This window comes from Struthio camelus, chromosome 4 (genome assembly GCF_040807025.1).
Source record: "Struthio camelus isolate bStrCam1 chromosome 4, bStrCam1.hap1, whole genome shotgun sequence".
In the NCBI taxonomy this organism is placed as follows: domain Eukaryota; kingdom Metazoa; phylum Chordata; class Aves; order Struthioniformes; family Struthionidae; genus Struthio; species Struthio camelus.
In genome coordinates this window covers 45,008,018-45,033,495 of record NC_090945.1, presented here as the reverse complement: position 1 = coordinate 45,033,495, position 25,478 = coordinate 45,008,018, and the positions used below count along the sequence as shown (strand labels likewise).

At 39.5% G+C, this 25,478-nt stretch overlaps 2 protein-coding genes across 37 annotated transcripts in view; one reads left to right on the top strand and one right to left on the bottom strand.

Annotated features, from left to right (window-relative positions):
* The window catches only part of CLCN3 (chloride voltage-gated channel 3), a 62,762-nt gene extending 48,946 nt beyond the window's left edge, over window positions 1-13,816 (bottom strand). For 2 of the 9 annotated variants that reach the window (XM_068942479.1, XM_068942484.1), the window contains exons 1-2: window positions 13,621-13,759; window positions 12,224-12,305 (exon numbers count right to left, since the gene is read on the bottom strand). The gene's annotated coding sequence lies outside the window, so the exon portion shown is untranslated. Of the gene's footprint in view, window positions 1-81; window positions 230-11,201; window positions 11,248-12,223; window positions 12,306-12,929; window positions 13,151-13,620 lie in introns of those variants that run through there. The other 7 variants (XM_068942485.1, XM_068942486.1, XM_068942480.1 and 4 more) reach the window with 7 other exon arrangements.
* Window positions 13,817-13,836: 20 nt separating this feature from the next.
* The window catches only part of NEK1 (NIMA related kinase 1), a 51,236-nt gene continuing 39,594 nt past the window's right edge, over window positions 13,837-25,478 (top strand). For 19 of the 28 annotated variants that reach the window (XM_068942477.1, XM_068942475.1, XM_068942470.1 and 16 more), the window contains exons 1-9: window positions 15,020-15,116; window positions 17,680-17,828; window positions 17,909-18,005; window positions 20,267-20,364; window positions 21,827-21,910; window positions 22,412-22,479; window positions 22,595-22,681; window positions 23,805-23,859; window positions 25,170-25,370. In XM_068942477.1, the coding sequence (XP_068798578.1) occupies window positions 17,712-17,828; window positions 17,909-18,005; window positions 20,267-20,364; window positions 21,827-21,910; window positions 22,412-22,479; window positions 22,595-22,681; window positions 23,805-23,859; window positions 25,170-25,370 (807 nt within the window). In that variant the 5' untranslated portion in view covers window positions 15,020-15,116; window positions 17,680-17,711. Of the gene's footprint in view, window positions 14,271-15,019; window positions 15,127-17,679; window positions 17,829-17,908; window positions 18,006-20,266; window positions 20,365-21,826; window positions 21,911-22,411; window positions 22,480-22,594; window positions 22,682-23,804; window positions 23,860-25,169; window positions 25,371-25,478 lie in introns of those variants that run through there. The other 9 variants (XM_068942472.1, XM_068942454.1, XM_068942450.1 and 6 more) reach the window with 6 other exon arrangements.

Below are 25,478 nucleotides of genomic sequence, written 5' to 3'. Positions count from 1 at the left end.
CTCCTTCTTTGTCAGTAGAGTGAAAGCCATAGAAGTAACTGAATGATCAGGCATAGGAGGGAGAATAACACACAATCACACCTTGATTCCATGCTCTTCTTACTTTATCCAAAGTTTGGTGTTAGTCATTTCTCCAGCATCATCACTCCTTATTAGCATACAACAACCCAACTTCAGAAAACAGTAAGTAGCTGTACAATTGCTTCCTTCACATTCAATGTTTTCACATCTAATAAGAGAGAAGTTTCTTTGAAATGAAGACGGAGAACAACGACACCAAAAATATTTCAGCAGTCATCTTGAGAAGTCCTCAGCTTGTAACACAAGGCCTTCCCTTCTCCATTTTTCTGCTCAAAGCTGAATTTGCAACAACAATAGGGAGGTTTAATCTAGTTCAAAGTTTATTCCACATGTTCTTGAGCGGGGTGTTTTCACTCAGTTCCACCTGAGTTGAAGTTTAAGTCCGCCTGATTTAGAACTCCTAGGCTCCTGCCTTTCCCAACAACCACAGATTTTTTTTCAGTATTACTATCCCAAGAGACATAATTGGGGAAAAGGATTCCAATTAAGAACATTTTAGCAAGACTGTATAATCTTTACAAAATTGTATTTTATTTTCACATACAGTATGACACCAAAGCATAACATGTCTTATTTTGGCATGGAGAAACCTCTCGCTCCCTCCACCTGAAGAAGCCCACCGTCCCAAACACGCCTCCAGATCTTCTCCTTATCCCATATTCCTCTGGGTATTCTCAAATTCTGTAACCATTCGCTGTAGCTGGTGCAAAGCTATATGCACCATAAGCATCCAGCCAGCTTATGTCTTAAGCTTGTTCATTGTTTTCTGTAATAAAGATCAGTGCATAATCAACAAAAATAAGCTGTTTTAAAAAGTCAGATATATGATAGAAAAAATGCAGAAAAGATAAAGATTTGCACTGCAGTATAGCTTGCTTTTGTGACCTACAGTTTTGTCTTTCAGTGATACTTTTATGGGTAAGGCAAGAAGGGATTTTTTTTTCTTCTTATTGACCTAATCGGAACGTAGGAGAAATTAGATGAATATAAAAGGTACATGCACTAATCTTTATTTCAGAGAACAATTAACAAGCTTAAGACAGACCACAGCTCAGTTAAAAATGATGAAAAGTTATCGTAAATTTTATAAAAACTACAAAGTGGTAGCAAATTCAGATCCCAAGAGTACTGCTGCTTTTGTGTCAATCCCAGGCCTCCAACCTCAAAATTCAAACTGCTGCAAGAACTCTTAGATAGCATTTATGTTTATGTGCAAAAGTGAGAATACATCTCTTGTGATCTACAGACAAAACCACAACTACCAAGAGCAATTACTTGAGCTCAGCGAGAATTGATTCTGTAGCGTTAACAGATGCAAATCAAGGAGGCATAAGTAGTGAATTCTATAATCACCACTTTGTTGAGATGCATACTGGGGGTGGGGCTAAAGCCTGCTTAATCTTTAGATTATTGTACCAAATTTGGAAGTCACAATTTTTTTTTCCCCTTACAAAAATATTTTTCTTGTTATTTTGCAGAGAAATATTTATTACAGTATGATGATGGAACACTGTAAACATCTTTTTCAAAAAAAAGGTACTGCATTGTTTTCTTTACATTGAACTGTGCAACTTTGGTTCATCTTGCTACAGACCTCCTATTCTAAATAAGAAATAACTCTCCCTTTGGATGTCCTTTTAAAAACTTCAAATGAGAAATGCCATAGCAGTGGATTACAGATATTAAATCTTCCCATAATTGATTACATTCTTTCAGGCCTGTCTCCAATGGAAGAGAAAATTTCCATTTGTTGGTCAGAAACTGACCAACAACACCTACAGATTCTCCGGAGCCAGATCAGCTGTACCGTGAAGAACCTCCATATCACCGCTGTACAAACATGATCCCACGTGTTGACTCCTCTGGCACGCACGTGCTTCCAGTTACATGATACAGCATGACACTACAGGCCTTCTAGCCTTGTTTTGAAACACTACATGTCTCCTACTGCAAAAATATTACTGCTGACAAATCACTCCAACAATGAAGCAAAAGCTGTAACACCAGAGCCATTCGTGTTGAGGACCTTAACTAAGATTCTTAAAAATTAACTGCACATTAATACTCTGCATTCCCAGAGAGCCAAGTGCATTAACTGCTTCGCATCTGATACAGTAATACAGATTACTGTCTTACAGCAGCATGCAGTAATGGCAGGAATGCAGGAAACAGCCACAGAATGTTAACTATTCAATGAGCTTCACATAAGACTAAAATTTTACTTCTTGAGGGCACGCCAATCACTAATTGTCCATCATCTTTACCTACAATTAAAAGAAAAATAAAAAATCAGCTAAGGTCTACTTACAGCAAATTTTGTGTGCCTTTAAGTAAAAAGGCCTTGTTTAAACAAACTACTGAACTACCATACAAAGTTAGGGATCTTAACAACCTGTGTTAAGTGTTTGAGTCAAGAAAGTTTGAAAGTGTATGTTCACGTGACCTTAAAATACTGTTAGCTGGCAAGAAGCCTGGCTAGCCAGAGTGAAGGAAAGAGCGCTAGGAGCACGGAGAGTAGACTCTTCCCCAGAAACAGATTGCTGGGGAATGGCAATTACAAAGAAAAGCAGGAGCCAGGGAAGAGCCAGAAGAGAAGCGATATGCTGCCTGACCCAGTATGAGGCAGATTATCCTTTGTGGATTCTGGAAAACTGCATTCTTACAAGAGACCCTGCACAAAATCCTATGCAGCTGTGAGAGGAGGAAACACAGAGGAATGGGAATTAAATAATCACCCTGCTAGTTTTATAATGCGAAATTCTCTGCACTATCCAAATAGGCACTGAAAGACCAGCGAGGACAGATGGAAGTTAGTCGAGAGAAAATTCAAATGGGGAAAAAAAGATACTGTTTGAATGCTAGCCAAACTACAGTCCCGGGGGGAAGGGGGGCAACGGCTAGCTGCAGGAAATATTAAGTAATAAACTTTTTCTCAACTTGGATTACTGCACACATACAAGAGACATTACAAAGGCTAGATGAGAACACTAAAGATATTGCATGTTACATGTCTCTAGGAAGTATCATAGCTTTGACCCAGAGTCAGTTCAGGTACCTCAGAAGCAGATGGCCACTCAAAAGTGCTTCAGATCATCTTTGACAAATGGAAGATAGCAAAGCAATGCACTGTAAGAATAACAAAATGAAATCTAAACAGTAAGTGGGGACTTTTGACACATGGAAGGACTTTCACTCAAAACATATGCCCAAGTCTCCTATGAAAGGACTGCAATGGGGGTGACTGTTGTATTTCTAGGACATTCTGAACCATCAGGACTCTTCTAGAAAGCAGGGTAACAGAAAAGCCTGACACAAACAATTACAACCAAAAAAGCCCAGATAGCTAATTAACGCCAGATGTCTTATCTGCTACAACTGAGGAGAGGGGAGAAAGCAGTAAGCATGCATACAGGCCTATCAAATTGTGTAAGATAAAATACAAAGCAGTCCCTGCCTGCCCTGCATTTGCAGAGAAGAACAGCACAGAAACAGTTACATTTTTAATAGAAAAAGTCTGTAAGGCTATCACGGTTTTCTGTATGGTTTAGTACGTCTGGCATTTTCTGCTCCAAAATACAAGACATCCTGCGTCTCTTTCAAGTTCTATGAATGAAATGTCAGAGAAGCAAGTCAGCTGAGGGAGCCAGCTGAGACAACCACTTCCAGCACAGCGGAGGGCAGTCCCCCTGCAGATGAGAGCAGCACAAAAAGAGGCCTGACAACAAACATCCTGTAAATCAGATCATCTGAGCAGTTTGAGAGTCTCTGATACGTACTTTGTTGCCCTACAGAAATAGGGAAGGCCATAGAGCACAATGCTCAAAGTTTACCCTGTGAACGGAAAAGCTTTTTCCCAAACCGAGAAGAGCCCTGATGAATACAAAAATTAGTATAACATCCGCTTGTTTGTATTCAGTACTAATAACTAAGAGGCGAAAGGCAGCCATCTGTCCCCTCACTCACGCATACATTCCTGCAAAACCTGCAAGAGGACAGTGCCTAGTGTGAAATACTATGAAGATATAAAAACACAGAGCAAGTGAAATTCACAAAGAAACTTAGCATATGATTAAGAATGCAATCTTTAAACACAGGAATGCGTTCTGTACTAGACAAAGCACAATAGGAGAGCAAGAGAGGAGTCATTTGTTGAAAATTCTAGAAAAAAAATGCGAGGACTGCAGCGGCTTTAACTGGTCGGAACCTTAGAAAGGGATACTTGCCTTAAAGCAGTCAGGAACTCTATACACACTGTCTTAGTAAAAAAGCTGTATAAAAATATCATAGACTTTAAGAACAGACAAAAAATTAGATGATAAAGGCATTCCCCATGCACACACTTAAATTACAAATTTAACACACACCCCATTTGTATGTCAGAACTACTGTCCAAAAGATGGAAGCAGTAAAAAACTGCCTTGAACTCTTAATTCCAAACTCTCCGTATTACGGAAATTGTCAGTACTTTTTTTTTTAAATAAGGATGCCCTTCAAGAAGAACTCCCCCTACACTCAGATATAAGCCTTTTACAAAGGTTTTAATACAAAGACCAAGTTTTGTCCACTCTTTCATCCTCAGCCTCACCAGCCTCAAAACTACACTCTCACTTTCATTGCCGATACAAAGAAAAGCTAGCCATTCAAAACGGGTCTGCAGCTTCTTTTCCTCTAGTGAAGCTGAACAAAACATCGGTTTTTGTCCCCTAGGCTCCAAAGCGTCAATATTTCTTGTTTCATATAAAATTTTGTGCCTGGTAAAAACACTGGGGGGGGGGGGGGGAAGAAAGAGGGGAAAGAGGATAACACCAGTAAGATGACTATCAATTTAAAAAATACTGAAACATTTTGGTTTTTCTTATTGGATGCGTCAAATCTGACTATTCCAAAATCATACTACTCTGGTATGTTGAACAGTTTCAGCTTTGTAGATGACTGCTTTTCAGTCAAACACATCAGTTTCCTTATGAGCTTTACCTGATGATTCACAAGATATCTACATTAAGCAGATGTCATTCCTGGTTTACTGAAAAGCAGAAGACACCGAGTGGATCTGTACCGAGTCTCAACAACTGCTTAAAAGTGAAATACCCTGTCACTTCCACAGAGGCATTTAATTCCATTAGCAGAGGCCTCTGGAGATGGTCTCTTGCTGGCCAAGTGATATTAAGAAACTATTATTAACATTAGACTTATTCACCCTTTCATTGAGACTAGTGCTGCTCAAAAGAAAAAAGTTTATATCCAGCATATCTGGACTCCATTTATTTATTTTGCCTATCACGAAGACAGTTAAAGACAATCAGAATATCATTTATCTTCCAAATCTCAGGTCTGGAAAAAGGAAGAAAGAATTGAGAGGAATTTCTCATTGTAATTTTTAGATTACTAGCACAGCCTTTCTTCATAAAAAGGTTCAAAACCTTACGTTTCCAACTATAGTTTGAAGAACAGGAAGACACGATGGGAGAAACAGCAGCTTTCTTGAATTTTCCCAAGTCAGACTAGCCCACCAAAATTAAGGATACTCAAGAAGCTATTAGCTATATAGCTATTTCATGAGAAAAGTGTAAGGATCTCAATCCATTTTTAGATCACATCTAAAATATACAGTACTGTCACAAAGGAATACAGTCAGTTAACTGAAGTTTCTTCAGTTTAAAAATATTAAATACCATCTAACTGAGTTTATGTAGTAGGCACTCTGGGAACAGAGGAGAAAAAGCTGATTTCTAGAAATAAAGATCTACTGTAGTTCCATTAACTGGTACTGAAAGAATAAAATTAATGTTCATGGAAAGAAAGACATACTCAAGCTTTCTTCAGACAGAAAACAAGGGCAAGTACAGAAACATACAGTGAGACAAAACTATATGAAAATATAATACTTGTAAAGCATGCATATAATCTTAGTGTTAAACTGTAATTAGAAAAGAATATTCAGGCCTACTTTCTAGATTCTACTGAATCCCAGCATTCTCACAGTTATGAAAGCCTAATACTATATAGAGATCTGAAAAGTTTTTTCACTTTTATTGTACATACCAATACAGAATTCCACCACTCTACCTGGTCTTCACAAAAACAGAGCCAACAATACTCATTCTTGATACCGCTTTCTTATCTTTTCAGCTTAAAAGAGACTGAGACCTACAGGGTGAATACTGAACTCATGCTGCTAGTCATACGACTCCAAACATTAGGGTTATTGACTTTAGCTTGCATAAAATATTCCAAATTACTTCAGCTCCACTCTCTAAAACGTCTTAACCACTAAGGCAACGCATAACTGTGGCAGCTGAAGGGTTTTACATTACCAGCTGGGACAAAGATATCAGCCTGCCTGCTGGAAGGGATTACTTCTTTTATATGTACCAAGTTACTGATGTGAATACTCCTTAATTTGTTCCAACAAAAAAATAGCTGGATTAGCAGCAAAATCAGATTTAAATTTACTAAGATAACCTGGCTCTCTGATGCATTAGAAACAGCTCTGCCAGCAGAGTTAAAGAGCAGTTCTCCCACACAGGCAGAGCTGTAAGCAGCTAAATGAGTGATTAAAATCTTTTAGGTTTTATAGTTAGAGGGGAGGAAAAAAAAAAAAAAACACAACATAATCCCTTAGCATGAACCTAGATCAAGTATAAAAGCAAATATTAGCCATATTAACCAAAAGCTTAAGCTTCATAGGTAAGTGTTGATCCTTAGCTGAGACACAGTAAACAACTGCACCCATAGCTGCCACTTTGGTGCAAGCGTGAAATATATGTGAGGTATGGTATTAGTTTCCAAACTACTGGGTCAGCAGCTACAGCTGGAAGTATTCTGTCCAGGAAAGAAAAGACAGAGAGTTCCCTTAGGATGGGAAAAAAAAAAAAATTACGCTAGGAAAATTCCTTAAGACAAGTGAAAGGTAAAACCCATGTTCCTTTTCTTAAGGGTCAGAGGAACTGCTACTGTTACTGTACGTTCCACTGTAGATAACCTAACTTTTGAGTCTTTGGTCATCACATTCATTTGCTATTCAGTCAAGAGACTGCCTATTCTCCTTTGCTTGAGGCAACAGTGTGTGATGCCCTCTTTACAGTCTTCAGAGGATTTTGCCCGTTTTGAATGTGGACCAGTGTTGCAATCCTAAGAAGAGTACACAGACAATGAGGCAGAGCTTTCATACAACACCAGATTGACTAGCTGTCTTGGTATTTATACAACATTTCTTTATCATTTCAGGCAAACGCATTGGAAGTCCTTAGCTATGTGCACAGATTCTTAAGTTTAGGATTGCACCTGACCACATCAGAGTTAGGTGCCTTTCAGTAAGCCTCACTTGAGTTCAACCCATTTATATCTGAATGGCCTCAGAGTATTCAAGGAAGGAAAAAGAAATCTTAATATAAAGCAAATAAGAGACATTCACAGCAAAGAAAGAGCTAAAGAAAGACAGAGCTAAAGAAAGACAGAAAGCACATGAGACCACTGACTCCAACAGAAAGAGAGGCACCCGAAAAGTATTTATCCTTGAGAGGCAAAATGTAATTCAAGATTGTCAAATTGCTATCTGAAAAAAAACACCATCATCCCAAGTTTCACTATAAACATCTTCTTGATAATAGTGTCTAGCAAGGATTAAGTTCTTTGTACTGACTTCTGATTTCTTAATAAACACATTGTAGCATCTGAGATCAAGGAAAAAAAAAAACCTACAAAGTTATCTGAAATACAGCACAGCCATACTACCGTTGCTCATGAAATCACGTGGGGACCCCTGGAGATCCCTGTTTATTTACTCTTCCTGGATGCATGCCACCACCGATTTTCAAACTTAAAAGTGAAGAAAAAACCAGCTAATGAGGGACCCCATTCTCTGGACTCTCACTAGAAAAGAGAAGTATTCAGTCACCAAAAAAAGGGTTGTTCTTCTTGGTATGTCTAGCAGATACAATTTGCACAGCTACTCATACTTCAAGACTGAAGAGTCCCAACAATAGCCTCCCTGTCAATCCTCTTCAGCATCAGCAGTGTTAGGGTAGCAATGCAATGAAGGATTGAAGGGATCTGCAATCACAGCTGGATCCGGCTGTTGGCTGACCTTTCCTGCTGTAACTAAAAAGGCAAAAGAAGCACCTCTGTTTCTGTAAAAGCAGCATCTCCATCTGCTACTGATTACCTTTTGGTTTGCTCCGAAGGCTGGAAAAAAAAAAATCCATCAAAATAGATCTGTGAAACTCCTAAGTTAGCAAATAAAATTGCTTACTGCTTGTTTCAAATTTATAAGAAACACACATACACTAACCAACATGGTCTACCTTAAGAGGAAAAAAAGGGGGGAGGGAGGTGCCGGTAAAGCCCCAGACACCTCTAAAAGTGAAGTACGCACTGCAGAGCCAGTGGTTTAACACTTCTGAAGGCACAGCAAGTTCCCTCACTTAAATATTTTTCCCTCCATCTGTAAAACTTAGTTGGCTGGCAGGCAAATAACTTTTAAATTGTGCCTACTTTGTCAGGCTTTAGGAATGGAAGGCAAATTTGTGGCAGGAAAATCTGAAGGCAAATTAATATTGAAAACTGGTGTTACAAAGTTGAAAGCCTGACTCAAAGTGGGTATTTTAGGGAAAAAAATTAAGGTATTTCTTGTGAGATTTTTAGTTTTGAAAATTATGGAAAGGAGAGTCAATAATACTTCACTAAAAGGCTTCTTGTTAACAGAGTACAAAAGAAAGTCAGTTGTCTTAAACGTATGTTATGTAGCCACAAAGACAAGATCACTGCACTGGGTTCATAGATTAAATTTATTTTTATCTATCTATCTATATATCTATATAGACCCGTATCTCCATCCCTATCTATCTAAAGAATCAAAAGGTTTTTAAATTTGTTAGAGAGGAATAAATACTGAGAATTTTGCAACTTTTTAGTAATAATAGCTATATAATTAATAATAGTTAATAATTCAGGGTTCCGGCTGTTAAGTCTCCTCAAGTGTTCTGCAGACTTACAAGCCTTGTTGGGGAATTTAAGAGATTATTAATCTATCAGTCCAAAACACAGAAGAGAGCTGGTAGGTCTGTAAGGTCGATTTGTTCATTCCATTTGATTGCTCTGCTAAAATAATTACAAGTGTTTACTCATTCTTTTAGCATTCCATATCAGGCCTAACAGAAGTTTTCTGCAAAACAAGCAGCAAAAGTCCAAGGGGGAAAAAAAAAAAAAAAAGAATTTCCATTTTCTTTCCTAGAACCACTCCTTGAAGTTTGTAGATTCACTTTTCAGAACCAGAAAGCAAAAAAGTTTGGGAGCATACAAAGAACAGGTTTGTGGTCTTCCGTTGTTGTTGGGGTTTTTTTGACATGCGAATTAACTGGTAGAATGTCAAAACATTAAGTCACTTCAGTAGCTGTATCTGTAATTTAAATGTGTTACTGAAGTGAACTTACATTTTTACCATATCAGTCACAAGATGTATCTTCATTATATTGTATCACAGTGTAAAGGCTCAATATGCAAGTTTGAGTACTTCCTCATTCATGAACTTTTTAGAGAAATTTATCAAAATATACCAAGAAAATAAGAAAAAAATAACAGTGAGGGTTATCCTTATCAAAGGATTTGTGCTTCAGGACAGAACTTAATTCACTTATTCATCCACTATTCCTCCTTCCTCTCCCAAAGTGAACACAGAGCCTACATCTGTAACTAGAAACATAATCAAAAAGCAAACAAAAAAAAAAGCTAGTCTAGGAAGTTTGAGGGGAAAGAATATTAGACTTTCGGGATAACATTAAAATCCCCCCCCCCACACACACTTCTAGTACATATAATGATGTTATAAACTCTTTTCTTCCTATTCATTTCCAGGCTCAAATATTCAACGTGACTTGCTACATAATGCAAATAAATAAGGATGATCCATATGCAAACAGATTTACAACTACTTGAAGTGCTCTGACTAGAATCCTTTCTATTACACATGAAGCAGCAAAAACAATCTGCCAACTCTGTCTTACCTTGAGCTTCTTGGCTCTAAGTGTAGCCATTATCTCAAAGTTTTACATTGTTTTCCAAGTTTTGACCTTTCTAAGCAGAACACATGCCCCAACCAACTACATACTTTTTTTTTTTTTAAACCAGTCTGTTTACATACTCTCCTACCAGAATCAATTTAAATGAGTGTTGTTTTTGATAAACATCATTCTCACAGATCACCTTTTATAAAGGCTCCCAAAATTCAAAAAAATGTTTCAAGTTAAATAGCTACAAAAAATTTAATTGTCAACTTTCTAATAACATTCTGATCATCTTCATTAGAAGTTTCCAAACCCTGGTTTATAAATAAGCACAAAGTGTTGTGTTGCAGAGCCTGGAACTGTAGTCCTCATATTCATGAGCACAGGTAAATAGATGGCCTGACACAGCAGCAACTTCAGGAAGTCAGCCGACACGGAATCTGCACTTTCAGGTTCCAACAAGAAAGAGACTGACGTAGGGAGCACAGATTTGGGGATTTGTATTCAGAGCGGCTGCCGCGCTGCTCCGCGGCCGCTGGCGCTTTTTGCTGCAGCGAGCTATCACTCGGCCCGGCGTCGCCTCAGGCAGCGCTACCGCTTTATACAGGTATAAAGTTATGACCTTAGTTTGGGAAAAAAGAGCAGGGAGAATGTACAAGCAGGTTTATGCGCACATGACTGCTGCCACTGTTGACCTCATTCTGAAGTTATGTGGGTACTGTTGCAGATAGCGAGATACCAAGCAAGAAGTTCAAGAACACACAATCTGGAGTCTGAGAACTAGGAAATTTACTCTTCAAACAACTTGAACTGGTCCTACATTTTCCAGCACAAATCTCAACAGCAGAACTTCCATTCACTTTTTTATTATAGCAAAGTTGCAAATATCCCCATTGTCAAAAGATTATAAAATTGTCCCTGAAGACTTGATCTGCACAGCAATACTGAAATTAGGTGTCATTCTGACATTCATAAAGTCACTTAAATTTGGGGAGGGGAAAAACCGCTTAAAATACCCAGAATACCCTGGGCAATGCTTATTATCTCAGAACATTAGACTTAATGTGTTTACATTCAGAGAATGCAATTCTGTAAACGTGCGAATGGTACTATTCTTACCTTTAAAGCTACTCAAGTACCAGGGTAAGACACACATACAAAAGTCCTAAAACATAAAGGGTGAGGAAAAGAAAAAACAAAAGCATGTATTTTGTAAATGGAAGAACATATATTATAAAGCTAGACTCAGCTGTTAATTGAATAGCCCACTGATAGTGGGTTCTCTCTTTCAGGTTACTGAAACATCAGTTCACGACAAATATCATGTGTAGAAAAGAGCGCAGGAGGAAGTACAAACATGATCATGGGAGAACAGCCTGACAGCTGTAAAAGACTCTCCTCACTGAGGATTTGGATAACCTCGTCCTTAACGTAAGTCTGCATTTCAAAAAATAGTTTTGCTGGGAAGAGAGTTATTTACCTCAGGATAACTTCTAACTTAGAAGAACGCCTGATAGGGAGAATAGTGGCATTGTAAACCACACGCAAATATTTGGAAAAAGACAGCTATGGGGATCCATACAACACAGTAAATACATTTCTAGAAAAACACTGCAACATACATGATGCAAAACATTTACTATTACTAAGTAAAGAATTTTTAGGACTGACATAGCAATAGTAAAGAGAAGCAAACAAAAGACAAATTCCATTTTATTGGGTGCTCTCTCTCTCTATAGATTTTTTTTAAACAGATGATGCAGACAGATGCAAACTCATTTTACTTCAAGCTGCAAGCTTCACACTAACTCCAGTTGGACATGGCCCCATATTAGCACAGGCGCATGTTTTCCCCAAACAGTACTGCTTCCAATTTGCCTAGCTCAGAGTGCTGAGCAACTTCACATCTATTGCTAACCAAAGACTCAAGACATCAAACTTAAAGCTGTTCACTAGTCTAATCCTTGTATCTTAGACGAAGTGATAGTGCTAGTTTGCGAGTTCTCTAGGGACAAACGTTACTTCATACAGGTAAGTTTCCTATAATATATGAGCAAATTTTTAAAGTCTTACATTACAACATTCTGAAGTTTATTTAAATAAACAGTATTGACAACTATCTGCTTTCAAATCTGTCATACCAAGACTTCTTTCCATTCGAGCTGTTTTGCAAAGAAGCATCTATGTTGCCAAGGGATACAGAACATAAAACCCGCAACATTTCTGCAAAAAAAAAAAAAAAGGCAACCGAAAGCAAAAAGCAAAAAGCATCAATACATCTGACATTTCAGTAAGCATGAACTTAATTCCTTTTACAAACTCTGTATCATAAATTCCACAGGTCCCACAACCTAATTAAGGGCATGCAAATACTAAAACCCAAATGATTACCATGTTGATATATCTTTCCCAAAACGCTTTTACATGTCTAGTCTAACACAGTTTAGCACCAGAAACATTCCAAATTTGCTTTTTAGGCTCTGTTTTACCTAATTCAGTACTTTCAAGCATGACACAGCAAATTTACTATTCAACACCAAATATTTCACTACCAGCACTTGAAACTAAGCGTTTCCACTGTCATACTTGCAGTTGTTCATTAGGTGAGAACTGATATATATTTGTTGCCCAGCCAGCTCTCCTTTTTTGGGCTAACCAGGTAGCCAAGATAGTACAAGAGAGTCCAATCAATCTCAGGTTTTCACCTCTGCTGACTTACACCTTCCTCATTTAATTAAGAGGCTCTAAGAACAACCTCTCTCTTGCGTGACTGAAACTTTACCAAGCAAACCTGTGAGTCAACACAAAGTAAGCCAACTCGAGCAGAATACTTTTAACGTTGCTTACATGGGGACGAGACTCTTCATCTGTAGTCTCCAACATTTTCTAAGTTGCAGAGACCATCAGTTTTCCCGATGGCAATAAGATACTGCTACTTAATAAAACCTAAACTAGGTTACACGTGATTTTTTTTTTTTGTTTTCTTGCACGGACTCCTGAGAAGTAGTTTCCAGGCTTCCCCACTACCTCCCTACCAGGCAGGCAGTACCCTACACTGTGTAAGCAAGACTTTTAACCAGACGTACAAGATTTCCCCATCTGCGATTTGCTTAGGATGCTTTGTACCCCTACCGGCTGTGTAGAAAGGCAGGGAATTCCCCTCCCCCCCCGCCCCGGCCCATTCAGGGGACCGGAGAGGGAAGAAAGATCAAAGGATCCAAGCAGAACACCAGGGCCAGCCGCCCGCCGTGAGCACCGTTTGTGCCCCCTCCCGCCCCCCGGCCGCAGGACCAGACGCTCTCGCGGACGAGCGCGCAAGCAGCCGCCTCACAGCGGCCAGCGGTGGGGGCAGCGTGGGAGGAAGGGGAGGGAGGGAGAGGAGGGGAGGGCCCCACCCCGCGGCCCGGCCCGGCCGAGCCGCGCCGCGCCGGCAGGCTCGAGCCGCCCCCGGCCACAGCCCAGCGGACAGGACCGAGCGGCCCTCCCCAGGCCGCCCGGCGGCCCCTCCTGCCGCACCGTGCCGCGCCGTTCCCCTGACCTGTCCAGGTGGCGCCGCCTGCTGCTGCCCGGGGAGGCGCTCGCTCATCGTCCCGCGGCGGCGGGGCGGGGCGGGGTCGCGCAATCAGCGCGGACACCGGCTCGGCCCCCACCCCCCCGGCCCAACGGTCGCTCCGGCAGCCAGCCCCGCCCCCTCGGCCAGGGGTAGTGGGCGGGGCTTCCTGCCACGCAGGCGCGCCGCCACGGCTCGGCGCCTGCTGCAGCCGGCGGGACCGCCGCGACTTCCGGTTCCCGCGGTCCGTCGGCAACACCGTCCCCCCCCGCCCGCGGCGGAGCCGTTACGCGCGCGCCCCGCGGTGGGGGGAGGGAAGATCCGCGCCGCCGTGACGCTGCCGGCCCCGACGACGCTCAGGTGTCCAGCTCCATCGCGCTGTGAGGGCGGGTGGTGGCACCGGCGGCCCCGGCGCATCGCGGGCGGTGGCGCTGCCTGAGGCGACGCCGGGCCCAGTGATAGCTCGCTGCGGCAAAAAGCGCCGGCGGCCGCGGAGCAGCGCGGCAGCCGCGTGCTGCAGGAGCGCCGGTGCCGAGCGATGGAGCTAGGAGGAACGAGCCTCGCGGGTAGAGAGCGGCTACCTCAGTCTCTTCTGGGAGGCGTGCCCAGGATCGCTTGGACTGCGATACCGCCAGACGGTGAGAGCTCACCCTTAGGCGCTCAAGTCATGCTTGGGCTGTCTACGTCCCAGAAGCCCGCCGACACAACATCGTTTGGCTTCTGCCTAAACCTAGACCTGTCTAAATCACAACAAGCGGAGGAAAACTCCGAAGAGCGTCATAAATCATAGATCCGTAGTTGCAGCACATACTAGAAACGTATACTTTTAGTTAGAAAACAAAAGATGCAAATATGTCCACCTCAAGAGAGTTTCTGCGGGCAGCCTGGCCCCCCTCCCCCGGGGAAGTTTTGGCACAAAACTTGTTTTTGACCCTAAGTTTTGACCCTGCTGGACCACGGCGGTTGGTACCCCTCCACACACAAATCGCTCCAGGAAAGTCTTTGCAAAGAAACCTAGCAGCAACGCCAGGGCTGGCACTCTTGTCAGTTATAGTTTTTTGGGTTTTTTTTTTTAAGCTTCATAGCGATTTCATTTGTTCATTGCCATCGTTTACCTCAGTAGCCCGTTGCCCATTACTGCGGGGGGCACACGCTCTCCACAAGAGAGACCTGCGAGCCCGCCCGGCCGCCCGCCGGTTGCCCACCAGCACCCCCGGCGGTTGCGAGCCCGCGGGAGGTGCCCCGCGCAGCAGCCCCTCCCCTCGCCCCCTCGGCCCCGCCCGTCACGTGACGCCCCGCCGCGTTACCACGGTGAAGCGCCGCTACGCGCGAACGGCAGTCAGGCTAACCTGCTGTCTTCGGCTTGTCTTTCCCATCGCCCAATAGGGGCTGAGCTACCGGGGCGTCTCCGCCAATGGGAGCCGAGGGGGCGGGTTCGCGGCCGCCGTGAGGCTCGGTTGAGCGGCAGTGGGAGCGGCGGGGAGGTGAGCTGGGGTGGGTAGCGCTGGGCGGTGTCGCTGTCGTTGCCGTTCTGCGCGACACCGGGCGGGCGGTGGTGGGGGGCATCTCTCAGTGGCCGCTGCGGGGGTCTCTGGCCGCGCCTCTCGCCTTGCTGCCGGTCTTGTCCTTGCCCTGGCCGTGTTGGGGCGGCGGCCCGGCCTCGTCCGGCTGAGGGGCCCGGCCCGGTGTAACGGCCTGCGCCCGGCCTGAGTGCTTGCCTTGCCGCCAGGCTGGGAGCGCGGGCGCTGCGCGGGGCTGCCTGCCGCCCGTTCGTGGCCTGGCTGTGCGGATCGGGTTTGCCGTCTCGCCTTCTCCGCTCCCAGCGGTCGCGGTGCCTCGGGCATGTGCCTCGGCGCATGAGTCTCTCTCCTCCCGCATGGGTAACATGACCTTCTTGCTTAGGGCTTAGAAAGGGTTGAAGTCCTTTCTCAAGCCTTGTGTTTCCCATGCCGCAGGTAAAGATAGTCCATCTAATTAGGACAAAACTATATCCCATCTTTGACCTAACTGTAGTTTCCCACCCAGAAGCTTGTTGCTGATAGTTTGTATTTGCACAGGGTAGCATGCAGCAGTCACCTGAAGTTATATCTAATACTGCTGGTTTAGCTTTAGTACGGCATAGCTTATTTTGTAAATAATGCAGCAGCAGCAAGAGAACTTGATTAAAGGTACCTGAAAATAGAAGTGTCCCATCTGGTATGCTTTACCATTGCCTAAAAAATAATATTGATGTTAATGCAAAGTCTTCCCCCCTCCCCCATTTTAGGGGTACCTTAACACTTAAAATGTCTTGATGTATCTTCAAGACAAAAAACAACAAAACAAAAATAAATATAGGCCTGTCAGTTTCACTTTTTTCCTTCCTGGTAGTTATGCCTAGTCATCTTTTACTCTCGTCTTCTGCTTTGTAGAAAAGATTACTTCAGCTCTCCTCGGCCCTTTTTCTTTTTCTTTTTCTTTTTTTTTTTTTTCCTCTTAAAGTACTGGCCAAGCTTGTTTCTTGTAGTCTGTACCTGTGGTGTATGCATCCTTCATCTTCCTAAGCATCTTTAGCCAACTTCTTGTCTGGTGCTTGGTCATTTTTTGACTGACAAAAAAATTAATCTAAATCAGTGAGATGAGCCTTGCTTGAGATACTAAATATGAACCTAAGGTAATAAGGTCTTCTGTTGGAGGGAAGCTAGGTGCAGCAAAGGTATGAGTGCTGTTAGTGCTTTTAAGTGAGGCTTAGATGCAGAAAAGCTGAGAAACCTTTTGTCTCTCTCAGCTGACAGTCCTCAGAGTATGAAAGTTTTCTCTGCTCTAGAAAAGGTAACCTTTTTATCCACCACGAATTTCTTTGGATTTTTATTGTTTTATGGCCAGTTCTCTTTGCTGTTCTGATGCGTCTCTATATTGGTTGTGCCTTTAAGTCATTTGCAAATTTGGGGGAGAACTTTTCTTTCCCCCTTCCACATTTATCAGGAGAAGAAAGAGGATTCTTCAGGAGTTTCACTTGGAAGAGAAGCTGTGCTTGTAAACTTCATTCAGAACCACCTATTGGTACCCTGTTAGCTACTTTCTTCTACCCCTTACAGGTCTTGTCCCGGTTTCCATCTTGTTGATTATTTGTGATTTTTTTTGTTCACCAAATGCATTACTGAAGCTCAGATAGATTAGCTATATGTGTTATCAAGATAAAAATGTCTGTCAACATAGAGAGAAGAAATTAGCTTGATATAGTCTACTTTTTTTAAATGCACTTAGGCTTTTATCACGCTTACTCTTTCACTCCATGTTTGATTGCTGCTTCTTTTAAACTTGTTCAAGCGTCTCACTTTTACCAAATGATGTTTTAATATAGCACTTTAAACACAAGCTACATTCAGCTAAGCTGCTTAATCTCAAAACTTTTTCCAGTCTAACTAGTCAGATAGTACAGTACACACACTGATTTGCACCATTTTGTAATGAATCTATCTTCTGTGTGGTATGAAAAAAATAAATTATTTAAATTTTCAGTAAAAATTAAGGTCATACCTTTTTTTATTGAATAATGATTCTAAGTGTGACTGGAGATCTCTTGAATTTAGTCTGGTTTTTGGTTCATTAGAGTGACTGACTTCCAAAATACTGTATTTAGTGCTTCTTAAGAATAAACGTATAGGTAATTTTGTACACTCCTCTGGTAGTTTTCCCAAACAAAGTTGAATGAAAGATTGCTAACCAAACGCTATGTCTTTATATGATGTTAACTTGCTAGCTGAGTTAGAAGTTATGGCACTGACTAGTTTTATCTAAAGATAAAATATGCTTTTTTTTTAAACTGTCAGGATGAAAGGGTAAACTGGTTTTAGCAATGCAGCCCTTTTCTACACCAACTGAGGCAACTATACAAAAATGTATTAAGACTGAGAGTAGGTGATTTACAGAAAAGGTACTAAGCACGTAATGCAGTTGAAGAGAGAAATCGGTTGACATTTTGAGTAAAAAGTGTAACAAGAACTGACAGGTTGGAAGACTGGCCAAGTACAGCTAACTAAATCTGTTATGTGTTTTTTTTGTTAGTACTCAAGTAAGGATGCCTTAAGCAGATAACTATGGATAAATATATTAAAGTGCAGAAGATTGGAGAAGGATCCTTTGGGAAAGCAATTCTGGTGAAAGCAAAAGAAAATGGCCAACAGTATGTTATTAAAGAAATAAACATCTCAAAGGTGAGTGATATTATTAATTGCTGGTGGGGTTTTTTTTGGTCATATTCCTGTTCTCAAAAATCATTATTTTCCTCCTAAAGATGTCAAATAAGGAGAGAGAAGAATCAAGGAGAGAAGTTGCTGTATTGGCTAACATGAAGCATCCAAATATAGTCCTCTATAGGGAGTCATTTGAAGGTAAGATCAATTAATGTAATAGAACCTGAAATAATTGATTGTATATGTCCTATTAATTACATATGGTTTACAAATCACTGTATTTTTCTCTCTTTAATCGTTTTTTCCCTCCTTTTATTACTTGCCTCAGTTCCTTCTGGTTATCTTTGTGATTCCTATACACAATTAAATATATATATATATATATACATACATATATATAAAATATATTCTTATCTTTTCCTTAAACTATTTAATTTTGGTTGATGCCTAAGTGGAAGGGTTATCTTTTTCTGTTTCTCTGCAGTATATTCCCCTTAAATTCGTGCATCTATGCTAATTACTTGAATTCTTACGTATCTTAAATATGAGCATGATCTGAATTCAAATATTAATCACCCAGCAAGGGCAATCTCATCCCAAAAGCCTGTCGTCTTAGAACGTGGTCTTCTGTAATTGCAATCGCATCATTGCTTTAAAGCCTGGAAGAATAGATGAGACTAGCGGTTTGCCTCACCAAGCCATGAAGGAAGGGGTAATTCAATTTAAACCTGAAAGAACTTCATAAAAAGGATGATTCACTGATATCCTTAAGAAGGATCTGCTTAACTAGTGGCCCAGAGTTCTCTCCTGATTATCATTTCTTTCAGTAATAGTGTGAAAGTTGTGATAACGAAGACACTTACGAACAAGATTCCATGTCCCTTTTGCAGTGAATATTATGGGAAATAATCAGAAGAGATAAAAGCACCTGTACATACATAGGATTAAAAATAGTATTTAGAAACTTAAATTTTTATTTGAAATACCGAGTAAGAGCATTGTTCTTTTTTCTTTTCCTTCCTTTCTGCTGACTTTCATGCCTTTTGCTTCTGGGGTGTTATTTTCTGCTCATTAAGTTAGAATTATATGCCATAAATCAGAAGGCTGTGATTGTTGCTTTTTATAAATCCACACTTCTGCCTCCTCTGTAATAGCGGCCTGTTCTTTAAGACCGCTATATTTTACGAGGTAGATTCTGTAATCCCCAGTTCATGAGACTTCAAACTGCATCTTGCTTGCTGAAGCATAATGACTTTGAACATACTGGTTTTGATTTATAAAAGCACTTTATTTCAGAGGTAGGTCTGCAAGAAATCCAAACTCCTAGGATAAGATTTCAGCATAATTTCAGTAGTAAAACTCAGCCAAGGTACAAAGCACTGTAAGTTCAAATGAGAAGTTCTGCTGTTTCGGAAGACAAATTTCAGAAATAGTTTGTGGAAATGAAATTTAAGTGACTTAGAGGCTTTAATTATTTTTCACTCTATTTACTTTTTTTTAGTGTTACGACTAATTTTTCATAGTCATAAGGGATGTTGCTTTTGAGTGGCATATACTTATTATTTTGACTGTGTGTACTTATTCACCTTTTCTCAAAATCACGCCTAGTCTGTGAATACTGTAGTTCTTGTATTTTACTGGCGTATTTGCATTGATATTCATGAAATGTTAAAATTTTCATCATTATGCATTAATTTGCCATTTGTTTGTGCCTAATCTCCTTTTTCAACAGTAACTGAAAAGATTGTATTGGGGAGCAAAACTGTAATTTTGTGTCAATGTATTATATGTGCTCAAACTTTATGCTGGAAACTTGCATACGACTTTGGAATCGCCCCAAATTTCTTTCAAAATGAGAAAATACTGATTTCCATCTGTTGTTGTCTGCTGGAAGCTTTCTTGTTGTTCTTCAGTCTCTGAAATGAACTGTAAGCTTGGTATGAGAACTGATAACTGCCACGTTCTTGCAATAAGTATTGGCATCTTGTCCAGGTAGAACTGCAAGAAGGATTTAGACAGGCAGATGCAATTACCTGATTGAGAACTTTCGGATATCTATTTTTATGACTAGGTGTTTTTATGACTATGGATGCTTGAAATAACAAGTAGGGTGGAGAATATTTTTTTTTGTTGCGTTCATAAAGTGGCATCTTTAATTTCATAGTGGTCTTAGGGCGGTAGTTCAGTAGAAGTCACTTTCCCCGCTGCGTCAAATAATCCAGTTTTACCAGGGATGGGGAAACATACGTTGTGGAACTCGGAGTAAATACAACCTTTTTTCTTGAAGCTTGGAAAAAGGAATAATAAATGATATTTGAAGCTGCACATGGAAAGGTTTGATTTCCCAACTGCTTTTTCAGTGACCCACGTAGAGACAAACTGTTGTTGTTAAGATATTCAGAAAGATATCTTACGGAGGTTATTTTTCTTTATTGAAATATTCCGGTTTTGTTTTACAGAAAATGGTTGTCTCTATATAGTGATGGATTACTGTGAAGGAGGAGACCTATTTAAAAAAATAAATGCCCAAAAAGGAATCCTATTCTCAGAGGATCAGGTAACAGCAAACTCCTGCTATAGCTTTTTGTTGCATAATACTTTTCATATGCCTTGAAGAATTTTTGTTCATTTTGACAGATATGGTTGCTTAAGATGTGTAGGGTTGCTTAAGATGTGTAGAATGTTCCCAAATTGTGATTCTTGTCGCCACCAGCCACAGTAACGCCTCAAAAACTTAGCTGGAAATCCAGGGTATGTTAATTGGGATTTTGTCTGTATGGGTAGGATGCTTTTAAAAAAAACCTGCACTACTTGCAAAATAAACCGAGCGTGATAAATGAAAAATACTTAAGGGATGGACAGGCTGAAGTTTTTTAAACCTATAAGATGTTACAGTACAAGAATTTTGTTTTGCAATACTGACTTTTTTTTTTAAATTTATCCCAGGAATAGAATAGCTTACTTTGCAAATGTAATAATATGAAACTTACTTAATTCGAATTCTTTTTAAATAGAAAGTTTTGATGTTCTGTTGGAAGTATAGCAGCAGATTTTTCCTTCCTGATAATACTGGTTATAAAGTCATTTTTACTGTGAGGCAGTCTGGAATAATTGAGAGGATTTTATGTACGTAGTCAATTAAACAAAGCAAAAATAGATTATGTAGGATTCAATTTTTTGTTAAGAACAGAGATATGTTTCCTTATTTACAAATAGTTTCTGTGCTTTTGCAGTTGCATGCAGTAGGAATGCATCAGAATCTCACCTGTGGGTTTGAAGGCTAAGGACTGTTTTAGGTCTATTGGTGGTATTCAGAGTAGGGTAATGATCAAAACAAGTTTGTATAACTGCTCATTTTTTAATTTGGACTTATATTTACAAGAGCTTAAAATAGAAAAGTGAAAATTACCCCTTGCATTTTATTGTAATTTTGGTATGTATGTACCTCTGAGTTGTGAAAGTGAAACAGCTATTCCACATAGAAGAGTTTTTGCAGTTAGCCTTTTCATATTTTGTCTTTCACAAATTCACAATAATGTTAGTTTTGTTGGCTTGTTTATAATCTTCTAATTGTATGTTGTTGTTTGTCGCTTTTGTAATTGAAATCTACTTTGTGGATTTGTTTCATTGACTGTAAGATGAATTTGCATTGATTACGGCAAAAGTACAATCTTAAGGATACAAGTTCCATATTTTAAATACAGCCTATCAGATTCATATTTCATCCTTTTTTAAACTTTATAATATGTGATTAAAACGAATAGGATCAGGATTAATAATGTATACATAGGTTAATGTGCATCTTTCATTAAAATATGTTGTTTATGTTTGTATTATAGTGATAGTAGTGTTACATTTTTAATGATTCCAGGATATATATGAAGCCGGGTTTGTGGGAAGAGGGTAAAATTTTGAGTTTATAATTATCAAACTGATTTGATAAAAACCTGACTAATGTAACTGCAGAAGCTTTCAAATAAATTAAGATATTGATGTTGCGTATTCTCTTTTACATTTAGATTCTGGATTGGTTTGTACAAATCTGTTTAGCACTAAAACATATACATGATAGAAAAATCTTGCATCGAGACATAAAGTCACAGGTATGCTGTGTGTGTGTGTGTGTGTGTGTATATATATATATATGTATGTATGTATGTATCTATTTTTTCACTTTACTTCCAAAGTGATTATGTTATATCCTAATAGTGTCAGCTGGAAAATTATGGAAAATATTTGGAATATATCTCTTTATATAAACACTTTTTAAATTGGAAACACTTTTTGTTTGGAATTTTCGGGACAGTTTTATTTGATATTTGCACAAACAGAAGAGCCAAAGAAGCTATCTTAGCATTACTCATATGACCTTTTCTCCCACACTTAATTATATTTTAGAATTTATAGAGATGTTTTTTCCAGCTTTGATAAAGTAGGACAAGAATAGGTCTCTTATTTCCCAGTAGTCAATAACATTAGTGGTAGTGAATTCAGAGTGATTGAATGGTAAAAAACTTTACTCCTTCCAAAACATGTTGAGAACAAAAAGCGTGCAGCCGTATGAATGTTTTAATTAACAGACTTTTTAAAATTTCTGTACCAAGAATATATTTTTGACCAAAGATGGGACAGTACAGCTGGGAGACTTTGGAATCGCCAGAGTTCTTAACAGGTAACTACTATTTGGTGCTAGTTACTCAGAATTAATCTAAATAGCTTTGCTCTAGGAAAACGTAATGTCTGCACATCACGTAACTTAACTAGTTAACATTCTTCATTTTTCTTAGTACTGTAGAACTGGCTCGCACTTGCATAGGAACGCCATACTATTTGTCACCTGAAATATGTCAGAACAAACCTTACAACAATAAAAGGTACTGATAAGAATTTTATTAAGTATTTTTGGGAAAGGAAGAGGGAGTGTGTTCTTTAGAAATCTGAACCTATTTTACTCATGTGATAGTAAACAGCCTTTAGTTCATCCCTTACCCAAGAACGAAGTGAGCTTCGCTACAGAGGTGGGATCTCAGCAAGTTGATGTAGTACAGAGCAATGTGATCCAGAGATAACTTAGTGTAGTGCTTTGAGTTCTAGATCTAGCCGTGCTCTTAGTTATGGCTCTGCTTTGGTTTCCCTACACACCATTTGTGCTGCTTTAATTTATGCAGTGTGAATGTGAAAGCATGTTAAGGAAAAAAATCACAAATATGCAAATTGGATTCTTTAAACATGTATGGATAAGATAGTCATACACAGAAGAACATCCTTCATACGCAGAAGAACATCCTTCAGATACTTCGCTTATGTTTGATGCCCCTGCAAATAGGCTGTATCTAGTAAGTTTCCACGATGTAATTAACATGTTCATTATCAAGTTAATTTTAGTTGTGCTAACCTGCTGAAGTACATCCACTGTTGTGGATGCCTTATATTAATTTCCATGACTTTCTTAACAGATAAAAATGATTACAGTTCCCTGCCCCCTAATCTCTCCTACTCAGGATTTTTCATTCGATGGTATTCCAACCAAATTCTGCTGTTCTGTAACAAGTCAGGGTAAGGTGAGTCAGTGTTAAACAGGATGAATGACCTTTTTAATTGAATTTAAGAATTGTACTTGCTGAACTACTTACAAAATTATATTTGGAATTTCAAAGATACTTCAGGCAAAAAGTACACGTTTAAAGAAAAAGTCTTTGTCCCTAGTTTGTCCATTTCTCTGCTTCGGGTGGTGCAGATGAAAAGTCGTAAGTAAAATGTGGAGCCAAAGTAACCACATCCGGTTTTTGGGTTGCCTCTGTTTTTTATTGCTGGATCTTTTTCCCCCTGGTTTTGTGGGATTTGGGGGGTGGGGTGGGGGTTAAATTAGAAGACATTTGTACATATTCAAAATGCAACTTTTTCTTTCCTTTTTCAGTGCTACAGTACTTGATTAATAAGTTATTTGGCAGTGTCACACCTAGAACTAATTCTTAAGGTCTGTGTTCTTTGATTTAGTGATATCTGGGCCCTTGGTTGTGTTCTGTATGAGATGTGCACGCTTAAACATGCGGTAAGTAGAAACTTAGTGTTTCTTTAAAAAAAATAATGATTTCCAACACAGGTCTTTTTCTTCACTGTCTTCATGCAAACTTTTTTTTCAGTTGGTGAAAGGCTTTCATGGTGACTGTTTAAAGTTAAGTTCAACACTTTAGTCTTCCTATACTGCCCGACATTTATCGTCTGTGTTTTGATTCATGCCAATCTCTGCAGAAATCTTAGCGCTGCATTTTTTGTTTTCCATGAATTATGTGTTAGCTACAGAGGTGTTAGGTGCAGGAACAAAAGTTACTATGCATAACTTTCCTTTCTTTCCAAAAAGTCGGCTTTTTCATTTTCACTGAGAAAGTCTGAATGTAGGCTGCCAGCTTTGTGCAGATGGATTCGTGTATTTCTTCGTTTAGAGCAGGTGTAATTCTTTAAAAAAAAAAAAAAAACTCCCAAAGTGAAACAGTTGTCAGTTTTTTATTTTGCTGGTTTGAAAAATACCTCTTTGTCATCCACTTTCCAGTTAATGAAGGAAAGAAAAAGCTTTTTTCTATCTCTTCTTGTTTGAGATTTAAAAATAGAATTTATGAGGGAGGGAACACTTCTGTCTTTTAAAAATAAATAAATTAGGAAGCTATTTATACTAAAAGAAAGATTATTACAAAATAGACATCAGAAAAAACTTTAAAGAGTCAAAGATTTCATTATAGCTTCTGTGATTTCTTGTTGCTGGGTCTTTTTTGCAGCAACAACACTTGTTGCCTCTCAGGGAGTTGACAGCAATAGGATTTCTTTTGTGAGCTGGTTGATAAGTACTTTTTTTTATTGTGCAAAGGAATTGGAATGTCTCTCTGCTTCCTGAGCCTTAGCTGAAATCTAAGCATTCCTTTGGATGTGGCATAGAATGAATGTGACTGCTTTACATCCTTCCATCTGAAAAGTGACTCCACTAAAAAGTACAGAAGGCATATGGTGGCTAAATGTTTTAGGCAAGGGGAGAGAGCAGATCAAGTATATTTAATACAGTGTTTCATAATATTTTATCCTTAACTATATATAAGAACATATGGACATCAGTCTAGATGTAAAAGGAGTTAATTTTTGTCAGCAAAGACAGCATATTACTTTTAGAATTTCAACTCTAGATCTCTATAGCATGGTGCGATCTATAGCATGACATCATCACTAGGCAGCAGGTTGTTTTAAACTGATGGTCTTGGAAATTCGTTTTGATATGTTGAGGCAAAGAAAGTCTTTTTTTTGCCACCTTTGTATGCAACCTTATTTGTGGGCACACAGTAATATGTAACAACTGTTTTCTTTCCTTTGATACAGTTTGAAGCTGGTAACATGAAAAACTTGGTACTGAAGATAATCTCTGGATCTTTTCCTCCTGTTTCTATGCATTATTCCTACGACCTACGTAATCTGCTGTCACAGTTATTTAAAATGAATCCTAGGGATAGACCATCAGTCAACTCCATATTGGAGAAAAACTTTATAGCCAAACGGGTTGAAAAATTTCTCACACCGCAGGTATGGAGATGATTTTAATTCTGATTTTGCCTGAAAACATCATAGGTCTTTCCTTTTTTATTCTAATATCAATATGCAAGTTAAAATTGGAGTAATAGTATTTTCTAA